Raw genomic sequence first — 26,939 nt, 5'->3', positions numbered from 1 at the left:
TGCTCGTTAAGCCATGCCATAAATGTGTCGTCCGCCCTGGACCGATCATACCTCTCATAATGTAAAGCATGCCATGCAGGCGGAGTCGGTATAAGTTGCGGCAGGCCAAACTGACGAAATACCCGCTCGGAGGCATGGTGCTCGACAATATCGAGGAATATGAGCGGGACAGAAGCCCTCCAAATATGTCGGCCGAACGTGCAATACGCTGGCAGGGTACCTATCACCTCATCGTTGTACGACGTCCAGATGAACTATCAAATAAGAACACAAACCGTTAGTATGCACAATACTAAGTTAATCCATAACAAGTAAGTTTAGTTAGATATTCATCTGTGCGTCCTCCAGCAGATCCAACATATCCCTGCAGAGGGGGAAATTATGATGGGCATCATACTCTCGTGCAAGAGTACGACGCATAACCCACCTACAGGCTAGAGGGAGTTGCGAAATTTCTACATTAGCCGGTAGCTGTGGTAAAGGTGGCTGAAACTGCAAAAATTGCTCCCAGGCCCAAACCTAACATACAAAGTTGACGTAAAGTATAAGATTAACTATAACTAGGTAGAATTGTAACTAATGGACATATTATTTGAATATGTTGTCATCTGTAGAAGCGACAGAAAGCCACCAATGTCTCTCTGTGTGCCGATGCAAGCCCGACACATCTGCCTGTATAGATATGAGATGGCAACACCACCCCACTGTAGATGGCTGTATCCGAACCGGGCAATATGATGCAGAAAACGGAGGCTCACTAGGTTCCCCGAAGTGTTCGGGAACAAGACCCCCCAAATAGAAGGAGCAACAACAGCCTCGTATATCGCTGTACATCCACCTCCGCTGACTCGTCGGTGATAGTATGGTGGATCTGCACCAGGTGGTCTTTAATGGGGACCAACTGTATACGACTGGACCCAGACGCTACCGCCTCGTCCTCCGGCATGAAACCCGTGAGCATGTGCAACATATCCCAATATGCCTACCGCGAATAATATCTCATGGTCGCAGGCAGAAAAACTGGCAAGCCATCAACGGACAGGCCATATAAAATCTCAGCGTCCTGGAGTGTGATGGTGGCCTCGCCGATGGGCAAATGGAAAGTGTGCGTCTTCGGTCTCCACCACTCAATCAAGGCCGTGATCAAAGCATAGTCGAGCTATATCCGGCCAATCCTAATAATCCTATATAATCCCATCTCCTCCAGGTAATGGACCACGCGGGGATGTAAAACGCGGGGAGGACTCAAAAACTCCCACAATAGATCCACTCTCCTAGCACGGAAAGTCTGCGTAAGCAACTGTCCGTCCCATATATACTCGGATCTATGCTGGAGCTGTAGGGCTAATAGATCCAACGTCCGAGGGCCGGGATGTATAGTCGCGTCCATGTCGTCAACTGTAAATTCATATTTTTAATAACTTAATTGTACAAATTATATATATATGGATTCGGGACTCGATATTTTGAGGACCAGTGACACCAAACTATCATTAATAATTACGTGTTTTTATTATAATTTAAATTCATATATTTTAATAAATTAATTGTACAAATTATATATATATATACATATGGGTTCGGGGCTCGATATTTTGAGGACCAGTGACACCAAACTATCATTAATAATTATGTGTTTTTATTATAATTTAAATTCATATTTTTTAATAACTTAATTGTACAAATTATATATATATATATATATATATATATGGTTCAGGGCTCGATATTTTGAGGACCAGTGACACCAAACTATCATTAATAATTATGTGTTTTTATTATAATTTAAATTCATATTTTTTAATAACTTAATTGTACAAATTATATATATATATATATATATATATATATGGGTTCAGGGCTCGATATTTTGAGGACCGGTGACACCAAACTATCATTAATAATTATGTATTTTTATTATAATTTAAATTCATATTTTTAATAACTTAATTGTACAAATTTTATATATATATGTGTGTGTGTGTGTGTGTGTTTATATATATATATATAAGTTTTTATACAATTATTAACTTAATTGTACAAAGTTTGCATTTTCAACAACCAGTATAAGATACTTAAACAAAAGGAATTCTAAGCTAAAATATTACACATTACTACGCTACAAGGTTCTAAATTTTACTACGCTAAAAGGATCTGCGTTTTACTACGCTAAAAAGGTCTAGATTTTACTACGCTAAAAAATAATCTGAACTAACCATAAACAATAAATAAATTTAATTGCAAATAAAACACAAAACGACATGAAAACACATATATATAAATCAGGATATTAACAGACAAATTTATTTTACAAATTTATATTTTTTTAGAAAACACTAATATTAAATCCGGATAAATTTAACATGCTAGTTTCGGAAAAAAACACACAAACCGAAATAGAACACATACAAATCTAATAATATGCATTATTATAAATGTTTCAACTTAAAATAAATCGAAATATCTCGATTTAGAATTTTCGGAAAGCAAAAAGATTGAAATTTTGATTCCGGAAGTGTGAATCAACAATAACACAAAGCTCTCCTCGAATGTGGGACCTAAGTTCTTCAAGTTTTATGTGTCGGGGGGACCCAATTTTTTTTTTTTTTTAAAAAAGAGGGCAGAAGCGGGTATGGGGTGGGGACCAAGAAGAGAGGGGAAGGTTAAAATAATGGAGGAGGAGTCGACGAAGAAGACGGAGGGTTTAAAAATGTATGTATAGCGCCACAATACCTGGAGCTATACATTAATGATGTATGTATAGCGCCAGGTATTGTGGCGCTATACCTGGGCGTGTCAGATTTTACAGTATAGCGCCACAATACCTGGCGCTATACATTAACGGTGTCGTTACATGTCCTAAACTAAAGTTTAGTATTTATACATGCCTAATAATTTTGGATTTCAGATCGGATCGGATCGGATCGTATTAAAATTATACCAATCCGAATCTGATCCGAAATCCGAAATTTTACTAAACACAATCCAAAATTCAAAATCCGAAATTGAATGGATCGGTTCGGATTTCGAATATCCGATCCAAATGAACAAGCCTGGTCGAAAGGTCTTGTTGGTTTTGTCTGTTTGGTTCACGGAGACTCGTTTTGCTGTTGCTGTTTTAATGTTAAGACTGGTCCTGGATTTTGTTTCATTACAGAATACAGAATCCACCTACAATGTGAAAAAAATGTATTTGCTCCAGGTCTTCCAGCTAAGCAAAAAACTGTGTAATAGCACAAAAATAAGACGAGCTAATAGTAAAATTCTGAAATATTGATGTGCCCTAATGGAGTAAAAAAGATCATAAGGACACTGCCAAAACTCACACATTACCAGTCACTTCTCCATCATGAGGGGCCCTCATCACTTGTTTTTCTTTATTATTTTTTTTCACCCGATATTTTAGAGTACGAATTTCTGCTGAAAAATCCCATATATGTTATACTACTAAGATAAAAGAATACTTAATTATCATTCAACCACAACATTTATTATTATCGTTATTTATTGCTCCTGCTTTATCTTATGCTTGAAAATAAATGAATATAACATTGATTCTTTCCTTTTTTTTTTGTCACATATGCGTACTAAGTTAACGAGAGTGTATAGCATATATGAGTATGAATTATATGAAACTTTGCAATGTCAATAATAGTGTTAAAGGTTTGACGTCTAGCGTCACGAATTTTTCTAGTTTCAACTCTCAGGATGGATAATAATAGTCGGAGGCGGATCCAGGATTTTAAGTTTATGGGTTCCTGTCGCAATTTCAAATTAATATACAATAATAACTGGGTTCACAAATAGATATTTATAGATATTTAATAAATTTTTTAACAAAAATACAGAGTCTACGCAAAAGCTACTGGGTTCCCGGGAACCCGTATACTACACGCTAGATCCGCCCTCATAATAGTATATATGTAATATGAAGAATAAAAAGAACTTACATGTAATAATGAAAATAGATTAATAAATCTACTTAAATCTTGTATTTGCAATTGCTGACGTAGGGGTCATTTGGTTGGAAAGAAGTTATCCCAGAATTAATTATTCTGGGATTAGTTATTTCACCTTTTCATGGGATAAAAAAATACTACAATCTCGACCGGAATAATTAATCCTGAAATTAATTATATCGCAAATTTATCCCAACCAAACATGAGATAAACTCTTCTTAAATTTAATACTGAAATTAATTATTCATTATCCTTCCTACCAAACGAGCCCCGCAGTCAATTAGACCGATAGGATTTAAGTCTGACTCATTGCAATTTTCGTTCCCTTGTATGAATATTTTTTCGTTATTCTTGAAGAATCTTTAAAGAATTTTCATTCATGATAATAAAAGAGTCAAATTCATTCATCACTCTATTGTGTTTTTTGTACTTAGCTCTCCTTTTGGCAGGAACTCAAATTGACTAAGGTATATATGATATCAGTCTTTGTTGCTTGAGAATGAATTTAATTGTCAATATCTTCTCAATTTTAATTTGTTAACTGTAATGCTAATATAGGTTTAATTCTTGTCGAATGTTCATAATATAATATTGTGTATATGTATGATTATTTTACTGGAAAGACAAAAAAAAGAACACACATAACCAGATGAGAAAGAAAGCACACGTGCACAAGAGATTATAAATTGAGACTTGTGAATTTCAAGAAATGGACCAGTGACCACAACCTCAAATGAAAGGCAATTAAGATTGAAATTATGGGTCAATTGTTGCTTTGCACGCTTTTGTCTTCCATTATCTACAAACACATCTTAATTATTACTATTATAGACAGATTTAAAATTTAAATTTTATGAAATTAACTTTTAAAATTCTTATCATTAATAAACTTGTTATATTTTTAAAAGTATGAATTTATGTATACTATTTATTGTAATTTTAATAAATATTTACTCATAAAATTTATAGTTCATATTGGAAGTATTGAGTTCGATACCGCAATGCTACATCTGCTACTGATTACTAAGATGTTTTTTGGTTAGGGTTGTATCATATTTAAAACTACTATGTCCATATTATTATGTTCTTCCTATATATGCAATTTATAAAAGTACGTAGTGCTCCATTACTTGAGGTTCCTCTCTTGTCTATATCATGTTTTGGAGCTTCCAACATCTTGGTTGTGATAATTTAAGAGACCATACTCTTTCATGCGTGATGAGTGTAATAAGTATCCAAAGAATACGGAATACAAGAATTTACACCTTAAAATAATTTAGTCGTACTAATTGAAAACTTAAATGGAGAAAACTTATCATAACTTACTTTTCCTTCTCAACCATACCGTCCACATAGTATTGTCCATGGCAACTAATAATTTACATTCTATTTTTGCTTTGTTTTCACTGTTTTTTCCTCGACCAAGAATCAGAAATTATATTATGTTAAGACACGTACTTTATATGTTTGATATACACTTAAGATAAATTCCATATCAACAAAATGGGGGAGGATGTATAAGGTATAATTTTAGATTTTAGTAACGCATTTTAAAGCTGTGAGTCTAAATCTAAAGCGAAAAATATTATTACTAATAAAGTGGACTGTAACATTAGATGTAGGAATGACCAAGAGAGAATTTCAAAGTCTTAGGCATGTTTCCTTGAAGAAGATTTGATGAATAAAGTTTTGTAAATTTGGAAACCAAAATTTTAAGTTTAAAAGGATTTTGGAGTACAAATTTACGACGGCCAGACGTGTTTTTCACATTCTAGTACTATAATTCAGAGACTTTGGAGGGTAAACAAAATATTATTAACTTAAAATCACATTAGATTTTAGCTATCAAATGTTTTTTCAACAGTGAGAATATGATAAGTTCGTGGCAAACAAACAATTATTGGTGGTATAATTTGTCTTTATTAAGGATGATTTTCATAAATTATGGAATAGATTACTAGGTTTTGTTCTTGTGTTCCCCATTTCAAGCACATAGGTGATGGGCCACAAAATACTCCTATTTTTTCATCTTTACAATTGTTTTTTTTTTTAAAAAAAAAGCCTAAGAGGGTCCCCTCCCTTTTAACTAGACTTGACAAAAAGTAAGTGAAAAGGATATGTCTCCTCCATTCCCTTCTCCCTCTTTTTAAGAAGGTTACCAATGTTTGGTTCCATGCCCACAGCAGACATTCCTCCTTGTGCTCTTTTGCTGCCTAATCACCCAAACTAGCCCAAATTTTCTTTTTTTTTATTCTTTTACTTTTTAAGATGGCCGACGAAGATGTAAAAATAGTCAGTTTTCGGACTGGTTATTTAAAAATAGTCAGTGTTTGCAAAATCATTGAAAAATAATCACTATTTTGCTGCAATACGAAAAGTTCCAGCATAATATACTGGAGATCGGTGCACCTGTGTATGAACTTCCAGCATATTATGCTGGAACTCCAACACGCGGAAAGTCTAGCATAATATACTGGAGATTGGAGCACTTGTGTATGAACTTCCAACATATTATGCTGGACCGGTATATTATACTGGAACTCCAGTATATCATGCTGGAAGTCCAGTATATTATACTGGAGTTCCAGTATACTTACGTTGATATACTGGAACTCCAGTATATTATACTGGAATTTCAGTATATTATGCTTGAGTATTTTCCGGATTTTAAATAGTGTTTTCGTTTAGCTTTATCTTTACATGAAAAGTGGCTAAATTTCGATTACTTTTAAAACTGTGGCTATTTTTAAATGTTCACTTGTAAGTCTGGCTATTTTTTAATTTCTCCCGGCGAAGATCGATTTTTTGACCTATTACAATATACTCTTTTAGTTATAATGATGATCATTCGCGCACCTATGCTATACAGAGAGGGGTCACTGATACCTGTAAAGTTTAATAAATTTTTTATGTATACATATATGTCTTTAGAAAATAGTGTTATATTAGTAGTGAACACTCTAAACAGATTTTGATTTAATCTAAAAGTGCACATGCGACCTTTAAATCCTGGGTATGCATTTAATTCTTATATAAGATCCATAAAATATTAACATACATATATGTCTTTAGAAAATAGTGTAATATTAGTAGTGAACACTCTAAACAGATTTTGATTTAATCTAAAAGTACACCTGCGACCTTTAAATCCTGGGTATGCATTTAATTCTTATATAAGATCCATAAAATATTAACAAGAGATCGATAAATAAAACAAAAAATATTCTTATAGGATTATTAATTTCTTCTATTCAAACTATAATTGGTTATAAGAAATTATCTACTCGATATAATGAAAGAGAGGAGCTTGAGCTTTCTGAAATACCATGTTCAACTTTGAGATAAGTCCCGGCTTAGGTCTCTTTTCCGACTTGGTCGTTATCTGGTTTTGATTCTACGGAGACGGTTGAATCCTTCAAATAGGGATAAAAGAGTATAGCAAAAAACTTTTAGTGAGATTTAAATTGTAAATATTAGTTTTCAACTCAATTTAATATTGAATACCAACTACTTCCCTGGATATTCATATTGATATTTTATACTTCAATGTCACACAAGAGCAGGTGATTTGTGTGGTGTTCGATCAATTTCACGTGCACAAATTATAGAAGGACCTGGTTCTTCTATGTGTTCCTTAAACTACTATTGCGGAAATAACAAATGCAGAAAGTATAGAACACAAATATTTTTATGTGGAAAATACCCGGCTCAAAAGGTGAAAAAACCATGACCTACTACTCAGTAGGAATTTTTCCAACACTTCACTAAATCACCGAGCCAAAACAATATTTACAAAAACTCTTTATAAACATAAGAATTACCTCTAATTCCGTTGTGGCAACCAACCTCTAACTGTTGCGACAACTTCAAGTTAACTCTAACTTGAATACTCAGAGTACCTAATACAATTGCTTCTAGATAAAGCTGAAAGGAACAATTTAAAAACCACCTGCTACAACGAAACTAAAATAAAAGGCAGACACTTAGAACTGGTTCATGCAGCTTCAGGTTCACACACTTAAATCACACAATAATAGCTTGCAAAATGCCTTGCTATTTTGCTCTGAACTCACGTATAACTTCATCGTTTGTGCGTGCATATAAAGTGAGAACATCCTGTAATATATAGAGTTAGTAGAATAGGAAATAACTAGAGTTCCAATGATATACTCTTCCTTGGTTGAAAAGTTCTAGTTAACCTCAACTTCTAAATCTTCCTTATCTTGGATAGTGTTCTCTTTGAGTAAGGAGTCCTTCTCCTTATCAATTATGCAACCTTTTCGATCAGGAGATATCAGATATAACAAGTTAAGCTTATCTCCCTCACGTGCATCTCTTATGCTTGAATCTACCCATGTCTGTGTATACTGTGGATGGACCTTGTTCATGCTTGAGTTCCTTTGTCAATCTTCAAAACCAACTTCATTTGGGCCAACAAATTTCTCCTTTTGATGATGACAAACTCTATGCTTTTCATAAGCGTAGGCCTTGTTTCAACTCAGCTCAACCTCAACACAAAGTTAGAATATTTTTACATTTTTAAAGTCACTAATCTTCAAGGACCAGGTTCATTAGGTTATAAACATCACATTCCAAAGTAAAACCACAACCTAATTCCCCCTTTTGGAATCATCGAAAAGTTGCATAATTATGTGAGATAACCAGATTTTAATAAAACTTACTCATGGCCACTGAGGCTACTGCAAATTCAATAATGGATTTAAACATCATCTATCAATCTAAGGATATTAGCCATCTAAGAAACATCAACAAACAGTTAGAGCAAAAGGCAGTGAATTTTATTGATTGATAAGATCATACCACAAAGCATAAAAAGAAATAAAAATACTGGATCATGAGCAAAAGAAACAAAAAAAATCCCGAACTGGATCACTAGTTGATCTACACTAAGCTAGGAGGCTTAAGCCTGGGAAGGACCAGGTTCTTGGTTTTTGGCTTGGAGCAGCTTCATTGTAGGCACAAAGGCCTACACTGAAAATAATGTCAGGTCTGCTGGCAGTGAGATATAACAAAGAGCCAATCATTCCCCTATACAACTTCTGATCAACAAATGAACCAGGTTCATCTATATCCAATTTTGTGGCTGTTGCTATAGGAGTATTGATTTCTTTGGAATCTTCCATTTTAAACCTTTTAAGTGACTATTTCACATACTTTTGCTGATGGATCATAGTTCCATTTGAGTTTTACTTAATTTGTAAGCTTAAAAAGAAATTAAGCTCACCCATCACACTCATTTAAAATTTACTCTCCATTAGTTTAGTAAATTCTTTACTTAATTTATCAGTAGTTGCTCCAAAAATTATGTCATCAATGTATATCTGAACTACCAAGAGATCTTTACCTTTTTCTTTTAAGAATGAAGTATTGTCAATTTTACCTCTCTTGTAGTCATGCTCAAGCAAAAAATTTGATAGTTTTTCATAACATGCTCTTGGAGCCTGCTTGAGCCTATAAAGTGCCTTGTCAATCTTGTACACTTGATTAGGACATTCCTTGTTTTCAAAGTCCGGAGTTTGCTTGACAAACACTTCTTCCTTTAGATTTCCATTGAGGAAGACACTCTTGACATCCATTTGATGGACAGTGAATTCCATGTAAGCAGCAAAGACTATAAGGAGTCTAATTGCTTCCAATCTTGCAACTGGAGCAAAAGTCTCATCATAGTTTATGCTCTCCTCTTGACTATATCCTTGAACCATTAATCTTGCCTTGTTTCTTGTAACTATTCCATCTTTATCAAGTTTATTTCTAAAGACCCATTTAGTGCCAATTATTGATATGTCATTGGGTCTTGGTACCAGATGCCAAACTTGACTTCTCTCAAATTAGTTGAGTTCATCCTGCATTGTATTCACCTAGTCTGTATCCTGCAAAGCCTCAGCAACATTTTTAGGTTCAATAAGATATAGAAAAGCATCAAAAGCACAAAGATTCTTCAAAGAAGATCTGGTTTTGATTCCAGAGGTTGGATTAGTAATTATGTTCGCAGTGGGATGAGTACTTTGCTTATAAGTTTTCACAACTAGCTGGTTTCCCCTAGATATTCCTTCAGTGTTTTGTTGTTGAGGAACATATTCATAGATAGATTCCCTCAAGGTTTGAGGATCAGTTCTTCTTTGTTCAGTTCCCCCTGTCAGGTTGCCCTGGGTAGAAGGATCTGTTCCATCACTTGTTCCTTCCTCTGGTGCAACTTCAATCTGGGCTTTGATTTCATTTGAGTTTCTTACCAGCCCAATTGCTTCATCTTCATGTTTCTGTCTCTCAGAAAGAATGTTAGTTTCATCAAAAACCATATGTACACTTTCTTATACACACATAGTTCTTTTGTTATAAATTTTGTAAACTTTACTATGTGAAGAAATCCCAGGAATACTCCCTCATCACTTCTGAGATCAAACTTACCAAGGGAGTCTTTACCATTGTTTTGCACAAAACACTTGCATCCAAATGCCCTAATATGGGATATATTTGGCTTTCTCCCTTTAAGTAACTCATAGGGAGTCTTCTCAATAAGAGGTCTAGCCATGCACCTATTTATGATGTAACATGTAGTGTTTACAGCTTCTGTCCAGAAACTATGGGGCAGTTTACTAGAAAGAAACATAGTCCTAGCCATTTCTTCTAATATCCTATTCTTTCTTTCAACTACTCCATTTTGTTGTGGAGTCCTAGGAGCAGAAAAATTATGATCTATGCCATGCTCATCAAAAAATTCAGCAAATTTAGCATTTTCAAATCTATTACTATGATCAGACCTAATTGATGCAAGTTGATTACCTAGTTGTTTTTGAGTTTTTCTAACAAAAAAGGTGAACATGTCAAATGTTTCATTGGATGTTAGAAATAGTGTCCAAGTAAACCTAGAGTAATCATCAACAAGAACCATAACATATCTCTTACCACCTCGTCTCAAGGTTCTCATTGGTCCATAGAGATCCATATGGACCAGTTCCATCGTTCTGGTGGTACTCACCATTTTCTTGCATTTGAAAGAGGATCTTACCTGCTTCTCCCTTGCACAAGCCTCACAAGCTTTATCTTCCTTGAACTTAATATTAGACAGTCATATCACCAAGTCCTTGAAGACTAGTTTGTTGAGTTGACTTAGACTGACATATCCAATTCTTTTGTGCCAAAGGAAGGGATTATTATCCAACACACTTAAGCAAGTGAGTTGATTATCTAAGAGTGTGGACAGATCCACAATATATATTTTGTTCACTCTTTTTCCCTGCAAAACTATCTTATCAGTGATAAGATTAATCACAAAGTCTTTTGTAGAGGTGAATGCAACCATATTACCTCTATCACACAAGTGTGAGGTACTTACTTTTAGGATCCCACTTAGGTGCAGGGGTCCCGAAGCCAAGTCCTCTCTTGTTGCTACTATGGTGTTCATGTAGCCATGAAAGTGCATCGGAGGACCTGTTCCATTTACATGTTCTGTCTAGATCATGCTTGACCTTGCTTAGATCCTCCTTTAGGATTCTTATATGCTCATCTCTTTTGTACAACTCATCTTTTATTTTTCCTATATTTTCTTCTAAAGTGAGTTGCGTGTGATCAACTGTTTTTTTACCTGTTCCTAATTTCAATTTTAGATTTTCAGATCTAAGTTCTAGGACAGATGTATCAAGTTCATGAACTTGGTTCTTCAACACAACATTTTCACTTTTAGTGTCACTAGCCCTATGTTCCAAGTTTTTGCACTTAGCCTTTAAAACTACACACTCTTTTGACAGCTTTTCCTTTTCATTATTTACATCCTCAGGCTCATCAATTAGCTCTAAGAGCAACTCAGATAACCTTTCTTTAGACAAAAATTTAATCTTATTTTTGAGATGAGAAACACTTACCTCAGATTCTTCATCAGATTCTCCAATAGCCATAATTGCTCGTTCATCATCATCATCATCATCATCATCATCATCTGAGCTTTCTCCCCAAGCAGTGACCATAGCCTTTTTTGATCCTTTGCTGTTGCTTTTCTTGGGTTGAACCCGTTCCTTCTTCATGTTCCCTCGTTCAGCTCTTTCCTTCTTCCACTCAATTTTCCATAGAGGACGGTCCTTGATGTGGCGATCAATCTTTCCACACTTGTAGAAGCCATCATTGGTTTGTTTCTCAGGAGCTTTTGATTTGCTGTAGCTACCACTTCTTGACAAACTCTTTTCTCTCCTTAGGTACTTCTTGAAATTTCTTTTGGTGATAATGGCCATTTTATCATGTTCCAGATCAGAACCTTCAGTTATTTTGATAGCCAAACTCCTTTCCTTCTTAGGTACATCCATCTTCATGGTCTGTCTCCTAAGTTTATAAGCAGTAAGATTTCCAATCAATTCATCCAGTGGGAGAGTGGCAATATTCTTTGATTCCTGGATGACAGTGATTTTGCTCTCGTATGTAATATGCAAAACTCTAGTCAATATCTTTTCAACTCTTTCTTCTTCAGGATTAATCCTTCCAAGAGATTTCAGTTCATTTGTCAGTGTAGTGAACCTTGTGTACATCTCTTGAATGGTTTCTCATTCCTTCGTAGCAAAACTCTCATATTGAGAGTACAATAGAGTTCCTCTTGATCTCTTTACCTGAGGTGTTCCTTCATGAGCCACTTGCAGTGTGTCCCATATTTGTTTAGCAGTGGTACAACTTTGGATTCTGCTGTACTCATCTGGACCAAGTCCACAAACAAGCCATTTCTTGGCTTTATCATTCTTTTCCCACTTTCTCAAGTCTTCAGCAGTGCAATCTGCTCTTGTCTTTGGCACATCTACTTCTTCAGTATTTTTCTTCAAGGTAGTCAATGGACCATCGGTGACAATGTCTCATAACTCGTAGTCATCTCCTATCATGTGATGTCTCATCCTGTTTTTCCACCAAAAATAGTACTGGCCATTAAAGAATGGCGGCCTAGCAGTGGATTGCCCTTACCAATTTCTAGGTGGTGCACTCATGTTGATCTTCTCTTAAGGTGTAAGCCTCTTCAAGGATAACCTACTCTAATACCACTTGATGCTTTATACTTCAAAGCCACACAAGAGAGGGGATGGGGTGACTTGTGTAGAGTCCAATTTTCACGTGCACAGATTATAGAAGGACCTGGTTCTTCTATGTGTTCCTTAAACTACTATTGCAGAAATAATAAATGCGAAAAGTAAAGAACACAAGTATTTTTACGTGGAAAACACCCAGCTCAAAAGGTGAAAATATCACGACCTATTACTCAATAGGATTTTCCCCAACACTTCACTAAATCACTGAGCCAAAACAGTATTTACAAAAACTCTTTGTAAAGCTAAGGATTACCTCTAATTCCGTTGTGGCAACCAACCTTTAATTGTTGCGATAACTTCAAGTTAACTCTAACTTGCTCAAAATACCTAATACAATTGCTTCTAGATAAAGCTAAAAGGTACAATTTGAAAACCACCTACTACAATGAAACTAGAATAAAAGACAAACACTTGGAATAACGCTGAAAGGTACAATTTGAAAACCACCTACTACAATGAAACTAGAATAAAAGACAAACACTTGGAACTCGTTTTTCTATCTGATTCATGTAGCTTTAGGTTCGCACACTTGAATCACACAAGAATTGCTTGCAAAATGCTTTGCTATTTTGCTCTCAACTCACGTTTAACTTCAGTGTTTGTGCGTGCCTATAAAGTGAGAACATCCTGTAATATATAGAGTTAGTAGAATAAGAAATAACTAGAGTTCCAATGCTATACTCTTCCTTGGTGGAAGAGTTCTAGTTAACCTCAATTTCTAAATCGTTCCTTATCTTGGATAATGTTCTCTTTGAGTAAGGAGTCATTTTCCTTATCAATTATGCAACCTTTTCTATCAAGAGATATCAAATATAACAAGTTAAGCTTATCTCCCTCACGTGCATTCCTTACGATTGAATCTGTCCGTATCTGCGTATACTGTCGATGGACCTGGTTCACGCTTGAGTTCCTTTGTCAATCTTCAAACTAACTTCACTTGGGCCAACACATATACTATCACTTTTAGTGACTTATATGTTATCAGATTAACAGTTTTTCTTTTCGCTATTCTATGGTAATTCATGTTGAGCCAAGTGTTTTGAAGGAAGCTCAATATAAATGTGCAAAAATAAGTATAAATAAAGTTAAATTTACATTTTATTATACACTTTCCTTTAATTCAGAACTCACTACGTTAAAATTCAGTATCATCAATTAAATAAAAGAGACAGACAGTTAAAGCACCACTACCAATTATCTGCTTAAAATTATAGGTAAAGCACTTAAGGCTCTATGTCAAAATAGCTGGAGACAGTGATTCCAAGAGACCATACTTGTTTGCTTCCACCTTGTAACCTGGAGAAATGCTCCCACCACCCAACTCCTCGCAATGGTTAAAGTAGGCTGCCACCCACCATAACCATATATACATACATATATATACATATATATATATACATACATATATATACATATATATATATATATATATATATACATACATATATATACATATATACATACATACATATATACATACATATATACATACATATATATACATATATATATATATATATATATATATATATATATATATATATATATATATATATATATATATATATATATATATATATATACCCTCCCCACTACAAACTTAAAACATACTCCCTCCGTTCTAACTTATATGAATCTGTTTGATTGGGTACGAAGTTTAAAAAAAAATAAAGACTTTTGGAATTTATGTTCCTAAACAACTCAAAAGGGGCCAGATTATTTGTGTGGTTATAAAAACTTCTTATTAAGGGTACAATTGTAAGTTTAAGCTTAATTGTCACCAAATTTAGAAAGGAGTTATTCTTTTTGAAACGGACCAAAAAGGAAATAGGTTCACATAAACTGAAACAGACGGAATATGTTTTACTTCTTGAGGTGTTAATCTTATAATGTTTCTTTTATAACTCGATAATATGTTCAGCCTCCATTTCCTACCATCTCCTACCGGTACAAGTATCAAATAGCGTTGTCCTTCCAAAATTTAGGCAGATAGAAAGAACATTATACAAAAAGTTTAACCCTATATGGTCGTTGCAGAACATCCAAACGACTTCCTCGCTAAAGCAAATCCCCTAGGACACCAACTTTACGATGTAATAAAACATATATAATTTTAATTGCCGTTAACCACGACCAACAGAATCTGGAGAATCGAGGTTTCCGACGTGGGACTCTTGTCGTGTCCGGTTACCGTGGCGAATTGTGTTGTCAAAGGGACATGTGGGGTGGAGAAGAGTTTCCTAGACAAATGTTTTTATTAGTAGTAGCTTGGAATGCTGACATTTTTAATTCCCTCCAACACTATGACCAAGAATGTTCAATGGAGTAAATTAATCAACAAGTATATGGAAAGCTATAAACCCAATGTGGTCAGACAATTACTTTCCTACTTCCTAGATATATGTTAAGTATTTCTCAATCTGTCTTTTTGTGAAAAGAGACACAATAAAAATAGGTGCTTCTTCCAAAGTGTCTTGTGGATGACTCTTTTACCTTAGACTATGTATTGATATTAATGAATGCTTCAGGTAATAGAGAGCGAAATGTTAATTATAGTGCTGTAACAATGTAATTTTTCTGGCACTGTCAATGGGAACTCAAAAGTGCTGATGTTTCACTTCCATAAATACAAACAGTAACAAGCAAACACAAAATAAAGAATTATCTTCAGCTGAACAAAAATCCATTAGGATACAGTATTCCTGGAAAAGAATAAAGAGGGTTCCCCAAAAGTGAGAATAAAATGTACAAGTGTAGCTATATATAACATTCAAAATTTCAATTTAAACAAAAAGGATATAAGTGATCATACAATTCTCTAATAAAATCCCAACAAGCTAAAAGGACGACAACAAATCGTATGAGAGCTTATTATCTTGCCTTCTAAACTTAGTATACTTGTGAACCTCAGACTGAACCAAACACTCAGAAAACGACATTCAGCTCAGGTAATGTTCAATTGGTCTGTGAAACTTATCTGCTATTGAAGTGCCAATGACTCTCACAATCATATCGTCCAGGCCCAGGACAGATGTGCTCCCCCATCGTTCAGTGATTGAAATCTACAATACACTGTCTCTGATGACCTGTTAACTTAACATACACAGCCGCTCACCGATGTAGGATTTCAAACCGAAGCTGAGCAGTAGGGCAAGGATCAGGCAGTTGGGAAGCCAACATGACGATGAGAAACACCTTCACTGAAATTGGAATTTGAATCATTTCAGTATCAATACATTCCCTTAAATACAGGGTTTGTGCGACATATGCTAGCCCCATATTCCTCATATTCAGCCTTTGTATGGCAAGCCTGATATAACGAAACAACTAAATAGGTCACATTCGCACACCAGCAACTTACAAAGAGCAACTTCAGTTGCAGTTATAAAACCTCAAGTAAACAGAAACAAAATGATTTACTGCAAAAAATTCAGGAGTTGAAGCAAGTACAGATCCTCCAAACCAAACTGCATATCTCTGAATAGGATGGCTGACCACATTCACTTCAACTGGTTGTGCCTAAGTGAAGATTTTTCAGCAGGTGAGCATTTTTAAGTACCAAAAACCAAAGATTCATTTACCAGTTAATTCAGATATAATAAAGCACAGATGCTTACTTTTACATTTCCACCTAACCGAGCATCTGATGTCAGAACGCGAGCATCCACAATCTTCTTGAGATCTCGTTGCAATCTTCTATGGAAGTCTTTGAACATTGTGGATCCTCCAGATAAAACAATATTCTGGAATTTTCCAAGGACATAATATCACATCCACATTCAAAGGGAAAATTTCAAAGAGCATGATATCGAGATCTTTAAAGACTTTTAGCTCAGCCATATAAGGGAAACTTTTGTACTGGTCACAAAATGCTGGATCACTTGATAAACAGAAATCTTATCAAGTTAATCGACGAAATAACTTTACCTTATATAAAGCTCTTCTTGTGTCTATAGGCGCAGACTGAATACATTTGTCTATCACATCAGGTAAAGGAGTTGTAAAATCACTGTTATACATCTCGGGATTGAAGAAAACCTGCAACGACCCGAAAAGCATTAAAGCAGAAAGACGTTCACCCAACCTAGTGATAATGCATCAGAAAGCAATCACCCTACAATCCCTGTTTTCTTATTTAGCTACTACTATGTAGATTATTAGAGCTTTTAGAATTCACTCTGCCATGCAGCAAATCAGCAGTATATGAGGTGTACATCTGTAAATAAGTGGCACAATGTCTACTCATTAACCAACTTATAACTACATGATTAGTCTGCTTGAAACAAGCTGCAAGAAAACCTTGGAGTTTGAAATTATCAGAGACCAGAGAGTTGGAGCACAAAGCAAACCTCGGGACCAAGAAATCGTTCATAGCCAGCGTCACATGAATAAGGTGCTCCTGTCTTTGGTTTAGTACCTCTCCAATGCTTTATGTACTTCCCTGGCTCTTTGTCATGCTTATTAAACTCCTGAAATCAGTTGGGAGAACAAAATAAATCACAAGTGACCCTCGGTTGCAAGTTTCACCTCGGATATAAGATGAGGATGATCAACAGCTTAAATCTTTACAAAATCAGTTTGCTGTCACTCTCAGAAACGTAGAACAGATTCTTCAACTCAAGAGCAGGATGTAAGAACAACAAGCAGAGTAGGGATTATAAGGAACTTCAAACTTCTAGTTTTCCTCCTATTACTAGGCATTGTTATGAATGAATCATACCTTGACAATGTCTGAGCAAGTGTAACAATACATTTCCTTGACTTTCCGGGCTACTTCAAAGGAATCCTCAAGTGGAACATGCTCCCCCCTTTCCTACAATGAACCCAAAAAAAATTAGATTGAACATTTAAGAGCTGAATTGCTAATAAGCACCTTTTGAAAATTCAAACTGAGACCTCAAAACACGTCTATGTGCTGGTACTCGGATAAAGTCAATTGTGCAAGCTTTAGAACGATTGGCCACGAGTGAAGGACATGTGGAAACACTAGACAACCCCGATTTTGGAATCAAAACTCTAAAGGAGTAAAAAGAGGTTCATAGCATGAATCAGCTAATGTAGCGGTACTTTTTTAAGTGAAAATAAATTGTAAGTTTAGCAATAGAGGATCAGTCGGAGATTGATGATAAAAGATGTCTTTCTACAAATCTTCCAAGATAACACTTGCTACAGCAACTAACAAGGCACTCTTCCAAACATAAATGTTGCACTTGCATAAAAGAACAATGCTGTAAGACCTCAGTGTTATCTTTCGGGCAAAGAATCCTTTGATCATTATTGAGGATGAGCATACAAAGAGGAGATAAACAGCGCACAGCCATCCTGTCTTCACATTAACGAACAAATCTTGAAACTACGTATTGCCAGTCTCACCTTAATCACTCCAAGTAGAGGAGCTTGCACACTATGGAAGATATTTCTAGTCATTTAGTCAATTAAAGAGATGGTCATTTCTAGTGGTGCAATTACTATATAGTTTCCACATCTTTTTTCTAATAAGTAATCTTTTGTTTTCATTCTTTGGATCCTTTTTGAACTCCAATTAAATTTATTATAGCAACAACGACAAAATGCCAAATGGCAGGATATAAGAATTCTATATTATTCGTCTGACTAGATTCTTTTTCTTAATAGTTTTATTCGTCTGACTCGATAGAAAAGAAAATTAGGGGAGTTGAATGACGAGAATAACACATTTTTTCTTTGAACCACTTCTGAGAGATGGGGTACAGACCCTCATGAGCTGTTGAATGAAGAGTGTAACATCTTTCCCAGCAATGGGGATTGACTTAATGCTACTTCCAATAACATAACCTTCAGCAACAGGTACGACATGAGTAGCACCATCTCCAATATCCACTATGACTCCAGTCATTTCACACTAAAAAGGGACAAGTAATATCTGATTAGTATATCAAGAAATATTATGGATCTCATAAAAGACCAGTCAGGAAGCAGATGTAAAATAAATATACAAAACAAGCAAGTAATAGATGTACCAACAACAGAATGTCACCAAACATCTTGCAATTCTCTTCATAGCCCAAGAAAAAGGTAAAAAAGAATATCTACGTCTAACTGAAGATGCGACGTGAGCTTGTTAGGGCCTTTATACGATGGTTCTTCAATGATAGCCTCAAAGTTTGATGATGATTACAACTAGACTCCTTTCAGGTTCCTAGTATGACATTATCTTAGGATTCTTCTCCATCCCTATGTGAAAAGAGTAACTTACTACGCAAGACAAGCTTGCTAGCGTGTTATAATGTTAATTTTGATGGTGGCCCTTAACGTTTGGATAATGATTATTGCCAAATTTGTTTCCAGTTATGATATTATGGGAATTCTTTCCCATCCTAATATATTTAGCATTGTTGGAAAAAAAATACTATCACTAGTGTTTTTAAAAGCACAAAACGCAAAAAATCAACAAGGTCCACAAGACTTGAAGGCTGAAGCGGAATGCGCCTTATTTGAAATGAACCGCACGCTTCTTTGAATGGAGCACAAAATTTAAGAAAAATAAAAATATCAAACATATAAGAATTGACCGAACCGAATCTTACCAAACCGGTTTTTTTATTATTTTGTTTTACAAAACCGTAGGTTTCAACATAAAAATCCATAATTGTATTAGGGTAGGTTTTTTATTTTATAAAGAAAATCGAAAAAACCTAACTGAACAAATTTATATGAAAAAATATATTTTATATATCAAGTTAAAAAATAACGGAACATTAGAAATTTTTTTCCATGGGCCTTGGGGTGGATTTGGATGGAAACTGCTACAAATAACACCTCAGACATACTAAGCTACTATTGAAATTAAAGTAGTTTCGGCAATTTTTAGCTGCAAGCCACCAAGGTATGTTTTCTCCTTTTTTTTCTTTCCCCTTTGATTTTTGTGAATTTTGAGTCAAATATTAGGTCTATATTTATTTTTCAAAAATTCAAGCAATGCCACATGTTATTTAATAAGATTTTATGTCTTATGAACTGCAATTCTTTTATTAGCAACCCAGTAATAAGTATAAGATAGACCAATAGTTTTTGGTAATTTCTGTTAGAAGTGCACATCTTGTGTTGCAATATTTGCCATGTAAATCAAAACCTTTCTGAGCATTGCATGTATACAAGCTCTTGTAGTAAAAATTATACTCAACGAATATATAATACTTATATACTTTATGTGTTATATTAAAACATGTTGTTATTAACATAGCAAATCAGACATCCTAATAACACTACAGCCTCATTTGTTTGCACTTAATGGAGGTCTGAATCTTAATCATTCTGATCGCAGACATTAAGTGCGTTTATTTTTTAATTATAAATCTTAATCATTAAGTGTGTTAATTTTTTTTACTTTACATTCACTTAATGGGTCTGAATAGGTTTGTATTGATTAAGATCTATCACATAGACTTAATTTCATTAAGATGCTAGCATCCACATTCATTACTAACTACCGTCACCGCCTACCATTATCAACTACCACCCCCACCATAATCAACCATAGCCGCCACCAGTACCCCCACCCCCCACCCCCACCACCATCATCCTCAACCACAATCAAACACTCACCCACCTCAATTATCACAACCAACCATCCCATCACCATAAACAATCATAGCCGGCACCGCCCACCATTATAAACTACCACCACCCACCATCACCTTCCTCAATCACAACCCACCATTATTAACTATCACCACCCACCATCCTCAACCATAATCGTCATTGCTACCAATCACCATTAGCTACTACTGAGAACTACCACCATCAACCAAAACCACCACCAACCACAACCTCTAGTTGGCATCCACAAGCTCCTCTATTAGCCATCGCCATCACCAACTACCATATTTTAATATATATTTTTTATTGATAGGATATTAGATTAATTAGTATTTTCTATGAATTTTATGTTTATTAATTTTTAAATAAAGATAAATTTTATATATTCAAATGGTAAAAAAATAAACAGTCTTAATCATTTAGTATTCAGATCTCAAAACACATCTTAATATTCAGATATGTATTCAGATCCAAATATCTTAATCTTAATACACATCTTGATATTCGGATATGTATTCAGATTCAGACGCCTTTATCTTTTAAAAAAATAAATGAGGCCTACAACTCCTACATGACGTTTTAATAATAAAATACCGAACGACATTGAATTGTACCAATACCAAAGAAAAACCAATATGATTGGATGGTTTCGAAAAGTCTAATATTAGTTATACACAATAGAGTAACCAAAAATTGGTATGATATAAATTTCTTAAACTAACGGGCCGAACCGAACCACTGACACCCCTAATAAATGATAATTAAACTCGTTCACTACCATTACATTTTCCTATTCTATTAATTAACAACACCAAGATTGTGTTTGGACATATATTTCACTCGAGAAAATGTTGCAATTTTGTGAGGGAAAATGAAATTTTACATGAAAAAGTGATAAAACCCACTTTTTCAAACTTAGAAACTCATCTTCAAGAAAATTTTGAAAAATTCAGTCTAATGTAGAACCAAACAAGTTTTGAAAAAAAAAATCGATATAATGAAAAAAAATTCGTATGGACAAATGGGCCCTAAGCTATTTGTTAAAATATAAGTTTCATCTACAGTTGAGAGCATTGACACAACCCTCCGAAGTGAGTAGGACCTAGGCATGAATCTTTCCAAATACACCAAAAGCAAATCTATTCACTATGATATTTGTACATATACTTCACAGTTGCATGGTTGACGAGCTCTATTTTACCCACTCTAACTGTACTCGCAATCCACATGCATTATTCACTATGATATTTGTACATATACTTCACAGTTGCATGGTTGACGAGCTCTATTTTACCCACTCTAATTGTACTCGCAATAAATGAGCTTAACAACATGCAAACACTCGTATTGAAAGCAAGAGATAGCCATCCTTTTTTTGATAAGCTAAAGTAAGAGATAGCCATCTATCTTGGCCCTTACACTTCATCCAACAAATATTCGGTAAAAGTAGACTTAAGTAGAATTTATAACATTATGCATCACAATTCACAACCAATCAATAATGTCGTATGTAAGTGTAGATCAGCTCATCAGCCAATGGACTACTAATTGTATCATTTTCTGGATATGTGCAAATAAAAGCTGCCATACCATATTACAGTTATACCATCTCGTGCTCTAATTTATTTAACTGAACAAAGCAAATCAACAACTACAATTTTTATGACCAGTAAAGGAGGCAATGATTCCATATGACCAATTATTTACCGATCTCTTGTGATATATTTATACTGATCTCCTGTCAAAAGGGCAATATAGCTAAAAGAATATCTGTAATGGACCATAAAACTGATCTCCCCTAAGAAGGAAAGAGAGTTTCCTGCATTGGTGCACTTACTCTTTTATCAAGATACTAGTTAGCTAAGCAAAAATAAATCCAAAATTTTAAAAACATACTAACAAACTTAAGACTATAAAGCACGCATATTGCTGCACATATTTTATTCCCTTCCAAACGAAGCAAGGTCAATCATGAATAATTTGTAAATTTAGTGCTCCTAATGGTACATGTAATGATCCAATTTATTAGCTTCAACACAAACAGCTCATTCCTCTAATCCCCTAGAAATTAAAAGATCCAAAATTACTTGAAAAGGCTATAAGTTTACTGAACAGTGTTTTTCTTTTTGTTGGATAAGGTCCTTTTGCTACCGAAGTATTATCCGGAAATATATACTAATAAACCTATCAATAGCAGAAACTTTCAAGCACATAGGCTACCAACCTTAGATGTAGTGTAACCAGCAGCCAAAGCAAGCACCGGTTGCACAGCAATATAAAGCCCCGGTACATTGAAAGTCTCAAACATGATCTCACCAGTATATTCTCGACTTTCAGGTGCAGTCATGGGGCTCTCAGTTAATAGAAAATAGTGATCCTCCGGATCACAACGAAGGTAATCAAATATACACTGTTGCCAGAAACGCTCCATCGCATCCCAGTTATTAACCTGGCCTTGTTTAATAGGATAGGTAAGATTATAAGTGTTACTACTAGATTTAGATCTAGCCAATGCCTCTTCCCCAATAAAGAAATCCAGATCCGCCATAACACCTGCACTGTGCTGGGCTAGCCAATTGCTACTCTTAGTAGTGGCTCGAGTCTGGTTCACAAATGTCTCGTTAACCGCAACCACTGTTGGTACAATGAAACTTGGCTCCACATTTCCAGCAAAACCCAATTTAGTGTACCTGAAAACATGTAGTGGTGACCATAGGTAAAAACACACCAAAAGTTTCCAGCAAAACCCAATTTAATATAGCTGAAACATTAGGGGCAAATGTAGAGTGTAACTACTGAGTTCATTTGAACCCAGTAGCTGTGGCTTTGACCCTATATATGAGTAAATAATTGATTTTGGACCCTGTAAATCAAATGAGTAGTCATAGAATCCCGAAATTGAACCTATAAAGTTCAAATCCTGTATCGCCTCTGTCAAACATTAGAGGAATAACAAATTTACAACCCCAATATCGTTTAATCAAATACTTAATGGGCAGTAATTTAGAGAGCATACCCGGTTCCATTGTCGATGACTACAGCAGGGCGAGAGGTAGCAGGGTCCATGAAGAAGAGAAACTGAAAGAGAAAAAGCTGAATGGATAGTGACAGAGGATCTGCGGTTGAGATCCAATGAGAGGTTTAAGGGGGAAGATCATGGTCGTTGAAACAGAGAAGGGGGTTGATGAAAAGAGGACGTCAAATGGAATACTAAAAGAACGGAATAGCAACAGCAGAAGATTCTGGCGAGGATAATGGAGGTGGGTGAAAGATACAATCCATCCATTTTCTCAATGACAAATAAGGAGACAAGAATTGAAGTAGAAGTAAAGAAGGAGCTTAGGAGGAACATTCATCAAACAGTTGATCAGCATTATAGTCTCCTCAATTGTACTACTCCTAGTAGCTTTTTCACTGTGTTTTTCTTTAAGATTTGGATTCTTTTATTAGCAATCAAACAATTCAGCCACTCATTCAGACCCCAACGCAACGTTGGATCCTAAATGTGTCTTTTGGTCGGTTGTGGTATTGCGGGCCACCTCCCCAAATAGGCTCGACATACCCTGTCACCACCCAAACTCCCTCGTAATTACTTACAACAACTAAACAAAGCAGAGTTTAATATAAATATTAAATAAAGGTGATATAAGGCTACACAACAAAAATTACAATAATCCTCCCAAGACTAGGTAATATAGAGTCACGAACTCTGGATAAATACATAGAAATATCTCAAAAAAAAGTACAATAAACGAGTTAACAGTACAATCAAAAGGAAAAGGACTCAAAGGACTGCGACGACCTAGTAGCTCTATGTCACAACCCTAAACCCGGATCCAGTCGTGATGGCGCCTCTCGTAAAGACAAGGCTAGCCGACACACTCCCAAATCATTTTAAGTAGTTAAAATACTACAAATAAGTCTTTAACATAATAATAAAATCTCAAAATAAGGTGAATAATACAGTTTGCGGAATAGACATAGCCCGACATCGGAGTGTCACCAGTCATGAACATCTATTATAAAAACTACAAGTCTTAAAGAGTCTACTCAACCATTACATAACTAAAACAAGAGAAAATAATATATAGGGAGAAACACTGGGCTGCGAACGACAAACAGCTACCTAGTGAATCTTTGAAGTCTGTTGGAAGCTCTCAACCCTCGCAAGCAGGACCTGAAGTGCCTGAATCTGCACACGGGGTGCAGGGAGTAAAGTGAGTACTCCAACTCAGTGAGTAATAATAATAAATGTAGATTGAGCAATAAGAAATCACGTAAATGCACAACACAGGCTATAAAGAAGCAGTAAAAGCCAGTAAAACAATGAAAAATATGTAAAGTCACTTTAGTTCAGTTTAGTTTCTTTAGAATGCCTTTTTAACAGTTAAGCAAGTAAATGACAGGCAACTAGAAAAGATAAACACATAAAGAACCGCCCCTCGGGCACAATACCAACAACATCAGTCCATCGGGCAACACATGGAACAACACCAGCCCCTCGGGCTATATCTCAAATCACAATGGGTACCGGCGCTTACTGGGGGTGTGCAGACTCGGGGAGGGGCCCCTTACGGCCCAAGCGCAATATCAAGTCATCTCGTGGCGTACATCAGTAGGTGTATCCTCACAACACAGACCCTCGACCTTACTCAGTCAGAATCTCATAAGCCACTCGGGCAACAGTAAAACATGATGCTCAGCCAAATTATCATTTAGAATATCATTTAATGTGTTAAAACAGAGTAAACATGATTGAGTTATGAAAACAGTAGAATATAGCATGACTTAGTACAAGTGTAAAGTCAAAACAGTGAGAAAATATCAGGAAAAATCCCCTAAGGGTCCAAATAGTTGGCACGAGGCCCAAATATGGAATTCAACCCAAAACATGATGATAGCAAATAGTTTTCAATCAAATACGCGGTAAAACAGTCATTTGGGATGGACTAAGTCATAATCCCTAACTATGCACGACCCCACGCTCGTCATCTAGCATGTGCGTCACCTCAATATAGCACAACGATGTGTAATCCGGGGTTTCATACCCTCATGACAACATTTACCATCATTACTCACCTCTACCCAGTCCAAATCTCTAGCGCGCGATGCCTTTGCCCCTCGAATCGGCCTCCGGATGCTCCAAATCTAACCAAAATCAGTGCAAAACCATCAAAATATGCTAAGGGAAGAAAGCTCACTCGAAAGAAATCAAATGAAACACAACTACCGAAATTGGCCAAACCCGCCCCCCGGGCCCACGTCTCGGAATTCGATAAATTTTACATTAATATATTCCTTATCTCCCCACGAGTTCATACATATCAAAAGTACTAAAATCCGATCACATATGACCCCTCAAATCCTTGCTCAAGGTCTCCAATCTCAAGCCCTAGTTTTCTTTTAAAAAAATTCACCCTTAATTTCCATAAATTACAAGCCTAATCCGTGAGATAATACCATAGAAACGAGTTTTAAGTCCAAAAGTTTTACCTCAATGAAATCCCCTTGAAATTGGCCAAACCCGACCCCCGGCCCCACGTCTCGAAATTCAATAAATTTTACATCAATAGATTCTTTATCTCCCCATGAGTTCATACATATCAAAAGTACTAAAATCCGATCACAAATGACCCCTCAAATCTTTGCTCAAGGTCACTAATCTCAAGCCCTAGTTTTTTTTTTAAAAAATTCACCCTTAATTTCCATAAATTACAAGCCTAATCCATGAGATAATACCATAGAAACGAGTTTTAAATCCAAAATCCTTACCTCAATGAAATTCTTCTTCAAATCGCCCAAAAAGTTCCAAAAACCGACTTAGAAATGGTGGAATAGCCCAAAATTCGCAAAGGAAATAATTTATATGTTCTGCCCCAGCTAAACCGCTTCAGCGGTCCCAAACTCGCACCTGCGATCTCAGGGCGCCTCTGCACAAATCACTTAAGTCGCCAAACTCCGCATCTGGAGATGCATAATCTGCACCTGCACTATCGTAGGTGCGACTCCTTGACCGCTTCTGCGGTTCCAGCTCTCCTTGGTCCTTTTCGCTTCTGCGACTCCTTTCCGCATCTGCGGGGGTCGCACCCGCGGCCTCCCAAACGCAGATGCGGTTATGACAGCAGCTCCAACACTTCAGCTGCCAATTCCTATTTCCATTCTTTCAGTCAACCACCCAAAATCACCCCGAGGCCCCCGGGACCTCAACCAAAAGTACAAACATATCATATACCACCATCCAAACGCATACCAATCTTCAAAACACCTCAAACAACATCGAATCAACATAAATACATCGGATTCAAGCCTAAGTTCCTAAAATCTT

At 35.7% G+C, this 26,939-nt stretch overlaps 1 protein-coding gene across 4 annotated transcripts; it reads right to left on the bottom strand.

The window, feature by feature from the left end:
- Nucleotides 1-15,690: 15,690 nt before the first annotated feature.
- Nucleotides 15,691-24,050, bottom strand: LOC104224839 (actin-related protein 3). Of its 4 annotated transcripts, none has more exons than XM_009776548.2 (9): nt 23,631-24,050; nt 22,839-23,304; nt 18,771-18,917; nt 17,757-17,849; nt 17,386-17,505; nt 16,964-17,074; nt 16,654-16,779; nt 16,457-16,555; nt 15,691-16,346 (listed from the first exon to the last, which is right to left on the bottom strand). In XM_009776548.2, exons 1-9 carry the CDS (start codon nt 23,678-23,680, stop codon nt 16,266-16,268), a joined length of 1,293 nt encoding a protein of 430 aa, XP_009774850.1. In that variant the 5' UTR covers nt 23,681-24,050; the 3' UTR covers nt 15,691-16,265. The 4 variants fall into 4 exon arrangements, with proteins under 4 accessions (XP_009774850.1, XP_070021149.1, XP_009774851.1 ...); XM_070165048.1 differs by having other exon boundaries at nt 16,428-16,555; nt 23,631-24,030; XM_009776549.2 differs by having other exon boundaries at nt 16,487-16,555; nt 23,631-24,030.
- Between the last annotated feature and the right edge of the window lie 2,889 nt (nt 24,051-26,939).

The sequence above is a fragment of the Nicotiana sylvestris genome, chromosome 12 (assembly GCF_000393655.2).
Source record: "Nicotiana sylvestris chromosome 12, ASM39365v2, whole genome shotgun sequence".
Lineage (NCBI taxonomy): Eukaryota > Viridiplantae > Streptophyta > Magnoliopsida > Solanales > Solanaceae > Nicotiana > Nicotiana sylvestris.
Note: the sequence above shows the minus strand (reverse complement) of the source record. Positions and strands in the feature narration are given on the sequence as shown.

Excerpts from the sequence above, each read along its gene's own strand:
- LOC104224839 (XM_070165048.1), bottom strand. The coding sequence starts at position 23,680 with ATGGACCCTGCTACCTCTCGCCCTGCTGTAGTCATCGACAATGGAACC. Across the intron at positions 16,556-16,653 it reads GGTTAGGTGGAAATGTAAAA|GCACAACCAGTTGAAGTGAA; the intron begins GTAAGCATCTGT and ends ATCTTCACTTAG. Across the intron at positions 16,347-16,427 it reads TTTGTTTCTGTTTACTTGAG|GCTTGCCATACAAAGGCTGA; the intron begins GTTTTATAACTG and ends TCGTTATATCAG.